This window comes from Gopherus evgoodei, chromosome 3 (assembly GCF_007399415.2).
Source record: "Gopherus evgoodei ecotype Sinaloan lineage chromosome 3, rGopEvg1_v1.p, whole genome shotgun sequence".
Taxonomy (NCBI): Eukaryota; Metazoa; Chordata; order Testudines; family Testudinidae; genus Gopherus; species Gopherus evgoodei.
The window spans coordinates 20,161,316-20,172,067 of record NC_044324.1 but is presented as its reverse complement, the minus strand read 5'-3'; the positions used below and the strand labels follow the sequence as shown (position 1 = coordinate 20,172,067).

General features: G+C 48.2%; 1 protein-coding gene across 1 annotated transcript; it reads right to left on the bottom strand.

Moving 5' to 3' along the window:
- Positions 1-325: 325 nt before the first annotated feature.
- IL17A (interleukin 17A) lies at positions 326-5,117 on the bottom strand. The gene is made up of 3 exons (XM_030558416.1): positions 5,091-5,117; positions 1,454-1,701; positions 326-563 (listed from the first exon to the last, which is right to left on the bottom strand). Exons 1-3 carry the CDS (start codon positions 5,115-5,117, stop codon positions 326-328), a joined length of 513 nt encoding a protein of 170 aa, XP_030414276.1.
- Positions 5,118-10,752: the final 5,635 nt, after the last annotated feature.

Genomic DNA, 10,752 nt, shown 5'->3' with positions numbered 1-10,752 from the left:
TTCCCTTCCTTTTGTATGTTGCTTGCCTTCTCAGACTGTAAGCTCTTCAGGACATGGTCCATTTCTACTTTTATGTCAGTACAGCACCTAGCACAATGGGGCCCATGATCAGAATCTGGAGTCCCTACCATAATGTAAATATTAATTAATAACAATAATTATCAGCACTGGAAAACATTCCCTCCTACCCCTCCGCCCGATTTTGTATTGAAAAGTCAGGTTAAATTTCATGAGGATCTGACAGATCAGAGTAATCACAAATTTGTTACACATGTCGTTTGTTACACTGGCAAGCTGTCCATGTGTCTTCCTTGTCCTGACCCTCTCAGGACTGATGTCGGAGAACAGGCACAGCGCAGGTACAGCCTACGGTGATGAGCTGCTTCTCCAGTCGGTAGGAATGCAGGCAGTCTCTCTGTTCCCGTCGGAGAATGAGGATCTCCTGCTGGATGGGGACGGAGTTCATGCTGTAATCCTCCTGCCCTAAGGCATTCACGCAGCTGAAATGGCGACACTTGGCCTCAGCGATCACTTCAGGGAACCGGTTGGGATCCTTGGTAATGCTGTGAATCAAGACACAAAGAGAATGAATTCTGTTACACCGCTATTCCTCGGAGGAAAATGCAGATCGTCAGGGTCTGAGTTTCCTCCATGAATCACTCAACAGATCAGTGTTTTTTCTCATCCAATGACCTATTTCCAAATGGGGTGACCAGACAGCAAGTGTGAAAAATCGGGATGGGGGTGAGGGGTAATAGGCACCTATATAAGATGAAGCCCCAAATGTCGGGACTGTCCCTATAAAATCGGGACAACTGGTCACCCTATTTCCAAATGAGGTCAATGCAAGATGTTTCTAGTGATCAACTTTTAGCCCGAAGCAAATAGATTGATAGGCCTTGTAATTTTATTCTACTCAATAAATAGATGCTATTCTTAGTTCTGGACATGGCTATGTTTACTGTAAATTTGCCCCAAGAATAGGAATACTGGAGTGACCATACCAGATCAGACCAATGGTCTATCTAGCCCAGGATCCTGTCTCCAACAGGGGTTAAAATATCCTTCAGCAGTGAGTTTCCTAGGTTTATTATGCACTGTGCAAAGGATACTTCCTTCTATTCATTTTATATTTGTATCCTTTTTGCCCATTACATGACTACTGATCCTCATTAGGAGACAAGTTAAAAGGAGTCCCCCTGTGTTATTTATTTTAGAGTGATTTCCTAGAAATGGCTGAAAATTTAGGAGAGTGTTTTTAATTCCTCTGTACCAGACAAATGCAGCAGTGCTCTGGCTGAGGACACCTAGTGGAGTTCCATGGCAAATTCATCCAATACCCTTTGTAAATGCTGAAAGGACACAAAGACGATCTTCCCGATGGGAACATGCAGATAACTGTGCGGTGCAGCGTGGCCAGTGCATTTCCAGCCAATGGAGATGTGTATGTTACCTGTAATCCCAAGGAGATATAGACCGGTTCCTGACATCATGAGCCATTCTGATTGCATGACTGGAGCTGCTGATGTGTATGTTGACTTTCACACTTAGAGGGAATCTGGAATTCTTTTGGGGTGGGCAGCCGTCACTCATGCTCTCATCAGTGCCTCCTTCCTTGTTGGGTACAGTCCGTACAGCCCTCCCATGGGCTGAATTCTTAGCCGAGAGCACCAGGATCAGCCCTAGCAGCAGTGTCCTGAACTGAAAGAGAGAAACAGCTGTCTTGATTCTGTTCAGATCAGTTTGAAATTGACGAAGGCACCAAACAGCTCCAGTGACAGCTCACTCGGGAATCCCTTGTGAATCGTGAAAGGAAGAGGAAAACACAAGTGAAGCATGGTGAATAGTGATTTTAGAATAGTGAAGGCCAATTCATCCATCCTGGGGAATCAGCACTGGATTATGGTTACCATTCGCCCGCAACTCTAGCTCAGCTGGGCATAACATACTAGCCAGCACAGCAGTACAGGCTTATGCTGCTTCCAATGGAAGACAATTCAAAGGTGGACAGAGCCCAGAGTTTTCAAGGAAATCTTTTTTTATGGTTATCTTTGTCTTTAAAATAAATATTTGCACTAAGCAGAGATGCCTCTTCTAAGAACAATGACAGGGCCTGATCTTGGAGGTTGATTATTATCAGGCTGGATATGGAAGAGAAGCAGCTAGATGCTCCGCACCTCTGGAAAATCGGGCCACTTAGGACCTAAATGTGGATTTAGGTGCCTAACTTTAGACACCCACATTTGAACATTTTGGCTAGAGTGACTCACCCAAAGCCAACGCTGGCAGAAATAGAACCCAGGATGCTTGACTGAATCCAGAAGGCCACAGCTTCCCACTTGCATTGCCCCAGTCTCTCTTACACTTCTCCCTTTCCCCCACTGCCTTTTACTGCATCTGGTACAGTACTTTGCAATGCAAAGTCCAGTCCATTCTCCCTGGTCTCTCTGTGCATGCAGAGGGTTCCAGGGACTCAGCCAAACATGGGAAATGCTAGGGAGGAAGGCACAGTGAAATACAGCTGGGGGGAGGTGGACACAATCACAAGGAGCAAGCTAAGGACAAACAATGGAACCAGATGGTGGCGCTCTAAGCAGGGTAAAGGCAAAGGGAGCAAATCCAAGCCAATGAGAGACAGACCAGCCAAAGAAAATCTCTGCTCCTGGTAAGCAGAAAAGTAAGGATCAGAGAAAGCAAGCTCCACAAAGGTTGGTTTGGGTCCAGGCCAGGATTGTTCCGACTGGGGGTGTTCAGACTGTGGGGACTGGTTGCAGATCCATGTTTACACATGGCCCAGGACGTGAAATGAGCACTGGGTGAGCAAGTTTGGATCAGATTCGAGGCTGAAGATTCAGGCAATCGAATCGGTCCTGGGAAGGTTACATCACACACGGGCACCTGATGAATGCTGCTTGTTCTCTCTTGACTGAAGCTTTCAAAAAGGGGAGTACAATGCTAAGCAAAGCTTTCAAACCCACGCTGAGGGACCTGATTCTCCAAAGTGCCCCAGCAATCAGGGAGAGCCCAATAGATGTTCAAGGTTAAATGAAGCTTCAGAGAGCCAAGTGTTTCCTTCACACCCCTCTGCTCCAGCTCATCAGCTCTGACTGGCAAGTTGCATCCCCAGCTCGGTCAAGTCCAGACAACCATGCCCCAGCTTCACACTCCTGACCTGCAACAGTCCCTACTAGGCTAAATCTTTGGCCGTGATGCTGTTCTGCCAAGTCCCTCAGCCCTCAAATGGCCCCTGCAAGGCTGAGGCCTCCTGCACTGCTCTGCCAAAGTCCCTCCGCCCTCAAACGGCCCCTGCAAGCCATGAGGCCTTCTGCACTGCTCTGCCAAAGGAACTCAGCACTGAGCTGGAGGAAATACCCACTTCTTTTCCAGCCCCCAGCCTGCCTTTGGTAAAGCTGGCAATCGTGCCAGTGGGTCCTGCGGTTTTGTGGCACACGCAAAGACAGCACTGCCATCCCAAAGCACTTGGCAATCATGGGTCAGGCCCCGGCAGTCAGGAGATTTTAGATTTTTAAGAAAATAATTATTATTGGCCTCCTTTAATTTGGCTTCTGTTTGGGAGGTGGCTGGGGGTGGCATGGACACACCTTTTTCCTTTTGAGTGACAGCTGAGACGCTGACGCAACAAAACAGCAAACGTTACCAGGGTGCTGATGCCATCACGGGCTGTGCAAGGGGAAAACCCAGACACATTCCTATTGAAGACAGGATTCAAACCCACATTCGTCAAAGGTTACAGCAGGGTGACGGGGCAACACAGCACCTGGGCCGGTGCCAAGGACTAAGCGTGCCCGGCAACCCAACAGAGGGACAGTCACAGCTGAGCTGCGGCAGCACGGTGGGAAGAGGTGCCTGTCTCACTGAAGCTTCGCGTAGCTAAATCAGGCTCGCATTGACTCCCCTGGTACACAGCCCTTTTGAACAATCAGTGGATAAGGGCACTGAGTTGAGAGTCAGGGTTCTGTTCTCAGCTCTGACACTGAGCTGCTTTGTGTCCTTGGGCAAATCACCACTTTCCTTTCAACTTCTCTCTCCCCGCCCAGCCTTTGTCTGCTCAGATTGTAAACTGTTTGAGGTAGGGACTCATCGACTTTAAGGCCAGAAGGGACCACCATGATCATCTAAGTCTGACCTGCTGCACATTGCAGACCATGGAACCTCACCCACCCACTCCTGGAATAGACCGCTAACCTCTGGCAGAGTTACTGACATCCTCAAATCATGGTTTAAAGATTTCAAGTTACAGAGAATCCACCATTTACATGTATTTAAACCTGCAAGTAACCAGGTCCCATGCTGCAGAGGAAGGCGAAAAAAACCTGAGGGTCTCTTCCAATCTGACCCAAGGGAAAATTCCTTCCCAACCCCAAATATGGGAATCAAGCTGACCCCGAGCATGCAGGCAAGATCCACCAGCCAGACACCTGGGAAAGAATTCTCTGTAGCCACTCAGAGCCCTCTCCATCTAGTGTCTCAATACTGTCTCTATCGCTGAACTTATACAGTGCCACTCCCAATCCGGGCCAGTAAGTGACACTGTCATTACAACTAAACAACAATAATGCACAGTTCTGTTCCCCACAGAAGGGCTCCTCTCAGAACAGGCTTGGGTACGTTATTAAAACAGCAAAGGGCAGCTTGCACTGCCCCTGCCTGTGCTTTAACCCCTCTCTGGTAGAGAAATGGCAGAGGTAAGTCCCCCAGGGCTGTCAACCCAGCACTTCTCACCAGCACTAAAGCACACCACTTGGGAAAACTTTAAAGAAAACTCCAAACTCATCCCACTGCCCGAGGGCTTAACTGCGCTGCCTGTGAGTAGCTCCCACTGCAGGCAAGAGGAGTCATTCATAAGCAGCACTGGCATAAGGGGGACCTTGGTAGGGTGTCCAGATAGCAACTGTGAAAAAACGGGACAGGGAGTGGGGGGTAATAGGTGCCTATATAAGAAAAAGTCCCCAAAAATGGGACTATCCCTTTAAAAATGGGACAGGTGGTCACCCTAGCTCTCGGTTTCCAAAGGAGTGAGATTTTATTTATTTAACCAGTAGCCACCCAAGTTAAATAAAAGTACTCACCAGTGAGGGGTGTCTTGCAAAAGCCATCGCGATCTCTCTCCTGCTGCAGATCTGGACTGTCTGAGTCAGATGGTGAGTATCCTTCCGCAGGAGGTCTTTCAACCTGAATATATCTATCAGCCCAGCAACAGCTCCTTTTTATAATGGTTTTCAATCACTCCCATCATTTCCATTGCAGTGCAGAGGTAGCTTCCCTGCCCTTACTTGCGGTTCTGGGTCATTTGACGTTTTCTATGCCACATCCTCAGGCTGTCACAGGGTGGGAGGCAGAAAGGAAAATACATGTGATGAACCAACTACCCAGCTATTGGAATCCAAGACCAACTGATCAGATGCAGATAAAGCGATAAATAAGAGATAAACTAGCCCTAAAGAGATGTAGAATGGTGCCATCCATTTTTGCACTTGTATTGTCAGCATTTTTAATTTCTTCATATTAGTCAATTATCTCTCCACACATATGCCACAAACACACGCACCTATGCAGACAGACCTATATACTGCCTACAAAAATCTACATAAAAGAACATTAAGATCACAAGATCAAGCACTCAAAAGTTAGATTGCTGGGGCACTTTAATTCAGTGCCCATGTACCTGGGCATGACAATACAGTCTTTAACTGCATGTGAAAGCAGCAAAGATCCAGACTAACATGGCTACCCCTCTGATAGTTTAACTACATGATCACTTGCTATTTCTTCTACCGGTCCCCTGCCTCATTCTGTGCACAGGATGAACATTGCATGGGGCAGCAGGCTACATGACAAGAAAGGATGTTCCCTTGTGGTTAAAGGCACTGGGGACTAGGTTATATTCCGAACTCATTTCTGAGACTAGGAGAAAGTATTTTGTTTTGTCCATGAGAAAAAATCCTTATTTTGGAGCAAGGACTTGAAACTTGGCAGGGCGTGGTCTGTGTCATGGCGGTGCCTTTCAGTGTTTCCATGAAAATCCTCCCAAATTTGACCAAATTATAAGCCTTGGAAAAACCCCAATTCCCACAGGCTCAGTAGAGACTTCTCAGAGCTGAGCCACTAAAATCTCTGAGAATCCTGTCCTCACTGCACATTTTGGAGCATCTCTCGGGTCCTAGTAGCATTGCCCAGACTGCGTATCCCCACAAAGCGATGGTTCGTCCAGCTCAGGGCTACATAGACCAAGCTGGACTTTTCCTGTAATGGCTGCTCTGGGCCAAGGTGGGGCCAGGCACCAGAATGAGAGCAGGGAATCTGCCTCTTCTATGCTCTCAGTGACTTCTCTGCTGACAACCGGGCAGTGTGGAAGAGGAAGTCATCTGGTTCAAATGCAGAGGGGACAAGAGCTGGACCTAGGAGGGGAAGGTGTGGGAAGTAGATTGGGACACGAAGCTGGGGTGGAGGAAGACTGGGATTGGTGGCTAGTGTGAAGGAGAGAAGGAAACTGGGAGTTGGAAGGAGAGTGGGATTGACTGGGCAAGGAGGCTGGGCCGGGAAGCTGGGGATGGAAACAGGGAACACTGGGAGATAATGGGGGGGGGATACTGAGACTGGAGGAGGAGCCATTGCAGAGGCTGTAACTAGGAACCAGTGAGGTGGGGAGAAAGAGGTGGGTGAGAAGAGACAGATCGACAAGGAGCCAGAGTGCAAAGCGAGAACTGGAACTGGCTGCGCAAAAAGACTGGGACAAGGCACCAGGGGAGATGGAAACACCGAAACTGGACAAGAAGCCTGGGTAGCGAGACTGGGAGCTGATGGAGAACATGGGTTGGGAGTGACTGGAGGCCAAGGGGGAGAAAGATGGATTGGGAGGGCAGGGAACTGGGACTGGCAGGACAAGGAGCCAGGAGTGTGTCGTGAGAACAGGGAATGGCTGGGCAAGGAGACTGGATGGGGGAAAAGACTGGAACTTGCTGGACAAGAAACTTGTACAACATTAATTCACCCCCTTGTGCATACGTAGTATGATTCAGTCTTTAGTTACATGGTCACATATCAGAGGGTAGCCGTGTTAGTCTGGATCTGTAAAAGCAGCAAAGAATCCTGTGGCACCTTATAGACTAACAGACGTTTTGGAGCATGAGCTTTCGTGGGTGAATACCCACTTCCTCAGATGCATGTAATTCAGTGCCCATGTACCTGGGCATGACAATACAGTCTTTAACTGCATGTGAAAGCAGCAAAGATCCAGACTAACATGGCTACCCCTCTGATAGTTTAACTACATGATCACTTGCTATTTCTTCTACCGGTCCCCTGCCTCATTCTGTGCACAGGATGAACATTGCATGGGGCAGCAGGCTACATGACAAGAAAGGATGTTCCCTTGTGGTTAAAGGCACTGGGGACTAGGTTATATTCCGAACTCATTTCTGAGACTAGGAGAAAGTATTTTGTTTTGTCCATGAGAAAAAATCCTTATTTTGGAGCAAGGACTTGAAACTTGGCAGGGCGTGGTCTGTGTCATGGCGGTGCCTTTCAGTGTTTCCATGAAAATCCTCCCAAATTTGACCAATGGTCAAATAGTACTCTATGGTCACATAGTACTCTTTTTCCCAGGACCTCTGCCTCTTTCAGTGCTCAGGATGGACCTTCTCTGGGGATGAATCAGGACTGTGTAGTGAAGGAGACTTCTCTGCAAGACCTCATCCTCTTCTGTTACAGAAGCTGGAAGGTGTGCAGTTAATAAGGCAGGGGATTGCAGGAAGAGAAAGGATAGTCTCATGGTTAAGGCAGTTAAATGCTGCCCTGGAGAACTGGAGTCTATCCCGTCCTCTGCCACAGAGTTCCTGTGTGGTGCTTGGCAAGTCACTTAAACGAAACTTTTCACAGGTGGTTACTAACTGCGTCTGCCTCATTTTCTGGGTCCTGCAGTCTGATTTGCAGAAGTGTTGAGCGTGCATAGCTGCAACCGAAGTCAATGGGAACTGTTTTGACCATGTAGGGTGCTATACAATGATAAGTACCCTGAAAAATAAGGTTCCCTAAGCACCTCAAGCCGGGCACTTAAAATGTCTGGCTACTTTTGACCTTAATCTCTCTGTGCTTCAGTTTCCCATCTAGCAATTGGGGATAATACCAGCCCCTCATCTCAGAGCACGGATTGTAAAAAAACGTATGAATTGATGTTTGTAGAGCACTCAGATCCTATTGTGATGATCAGCATAGAAAAGCCCGGGAGGCACTTAGTAATTCAGTCTTCTGGGCAGGGTTCACACTGAACAATGAGGAGAAATCGAAATATTGAAGGACTCATCTATCCTCACACTGAATGAGGCAGGAGTCTGTGGAAAATAATCGTATGTGATCGCATAATTAAAGTCTGTTTTACAATGCACATGCACAAGGGGACCGTATTAAGTTTGTACAGGCAACCTTAATTGTTGGATTTCCTATTTTCTGAGTGCTTGATTTGGCAACCTTAAATAATGTTGTTTTTTTTATTTCAGGGCAGATTTGCATGTAATTCATATCTATGAGATGCATGAATAGTGCAAAAAACCCAAAACATATAAGTGAAAAATTGTTAAAATAAAGCAAGTGCATTCTCTTTGACTCTGTAGTGGGGCATGTGATCCCTCAGGGGCTGGGGATGGTCAGGGGGATGACCACGAAAGAAAGTCTTGCAAATGTCACTTTACGGATGTATTGAGCTTGAGAGGGCATTTGCCCTGGGTTAGTGTTTCTGGGCAAGAGTTCTGAATGGGCCTGGGGTCCCTGCATTGGAAGGTCACGCCATGCATAGAGGGCAGCGTGGAGGATCCTAGTAAAGGAGCCCTCAAGACTGCCATCCTTGGCAAAGTATCGCCTGGAGCTAAGACATCAGATACACACTGTGGGCTCGGACCAAGTTTTGCCAGGAGTTGAAGGTAGGATGAGGGCATTGAGCTTGCTCTGGTGGACGAGATGGAGCCACTGAAGGTATCTGAATAGAGGTGTGAAGTGGATGGCTGGGGGAAATAATTTTAGCAGCTGCATTTTGGATGGAGTAGAGGGCAGCAATGAAGAGCAAAGGGGGCAGAGAGGAACAGTTGAACAACCAAGCAATGGAGCCTAGTGGTTAGAGCCCTGGCCTGGGACTTATGAGACTTGGGTTCTGCTCCTGGCTCTACCCCCTACCTGCTGGGTTATTTCACTCTCTGCCTCAGTTTTCCTAGCTGTAAAATGGGGATAGTAAGATTGCCCTTTCTTAGTAAAGAGCTTTAAGATCAACAGACACACTAAATAAGATTAGCCTTGGATCATTATAGTAAACTGAACCATTCAACTCCATTCAGCCCATACACCTATAGTGTAATGAGCTCCCCTGGATGGGTCTTCATTCACTCCTGGCCAGAGCTCATTACAGGATGAGACCCTTGGGCTCATTTTTTGCAAAAGCACCTCTTAGCATCAGGGCTGGCTCCAGGCACCAGCTAAGGAAGCAGGTGCTTGGGGCGGCCAATACAAAGGGGCGGCCCTCCTTCTGGTATCAGGGGAGCCCGTCTGGGTCTTCGGCAGGAATTCAGTGGCAGATCCCTCTCTTCCTCTTTGAGCTGCTGCCGAAGCGTCGCTGAAGAGGAAGAGAGGGAGTGAAGGACCCGCCACCGAAGAATAGAGTGGCGCAATTGAGCTGCCACCCAAGTGCCGCTGATTGGCTTTTTTCTTTCTTTTTTTTTCGCCACTTGGGGTGGCAGAAAACCTGGAGCCGGCCCTGCTTAGCATAGCTATACATGCTTTTATTAAACACATTGCAAAGAATCACAGTATGTGAAGTACCGAAAAGCAGTGCTTCTGTACCTGTCATTAACTCCACATGCGATGGGCTAGCAGCACTGAAAATTCACAGAGGAATGTGGTCAAGGAACCTGGGTTTGGATCACTGATTTTGAATCTATGGTGGTTTCCCAGATTTGAAATGAAATCTCAAAAAAAAGTCAACCCCCCGAAAGAAGTGGGAAAGTGATAGATAGTGAAACGGCAGCAGACACCGAGCTGCCTCGCTTGGGGTTTCATCTCAGAGCCATTACAGTCACGTGAGACAGCTCATTTTCTCAGCATTCGACCCACTGAAAGTATTTTTCTTTGGATAGTGAATTTGCTGCCGATGGATGGATGGTTGCACTGAAGAGACCGGGGCCTCTCTTTAACCACTGAATGATGTACCACGAGCCGGGCAAGCTCTCCTCACAAGGACCTCATCCCTGTTGCTCAGGAACCCCCTCTAAACCTTCGTGTCTGTCTAGATACTTATATGGCCCATGCATCTCATTGTGCATTTTCGCCTCACAACAGCCCTGTGAAGTATTTGGGGAACTGAGGCACAGCATAGATTAAGTCACTTACCCCAGGCCACCCAGGCAATCTGCAGCTGAGCAGGGAATTGACTACAAGTTGCATAGGGCAGTGTTTTCAAACCATGGGTCGTGACCCAGTTCTGGGAATGTAAGGCGCTGAGTCGCGGCGGCACTGGTCAGCACCGCCAACTGGGCTGTTAAAGGTCCTACCTGTTTTGACACTGCATTGCGCCCCGGAAGCAGCCAGCAGCAGGCCTGGCTCCTAGGAGTGGGCGGCCATGGGGCTCCACACGCTGCACGGAGCCTCTTGAGCATCTCTGCCTAGGAGCCGGATGTGCTGCTGGTCGCTTCTAGGGCGCAGCGCAGTCCACGGTGACAGGACAGACAGGAAGCCTGCCTCTGCACTCTG

Excerpts from the sequence above, each read along its gene's own strand:
- IL17A (XM_030558416.1), bottom strand. The coding sequence starts at position 5,117 with ATGGCTTTTGCAAGACACCCCTCACTG. Across the intron at positions 1,702-5,090 it reads TTGCAAGACACCCCTCACTG|TTCAGGACACTGCTGCTAGG; the intron begins GTGAGTACTTTT and ends TCTCTCTTTCAG. Across the intron at positions 564-1,453 it reads ATATCTCCTTGGGATTACAG|CATTACCAAGGATCCCAACC; the intron begins GTAACATACACA and ends CTTGATTCACAG.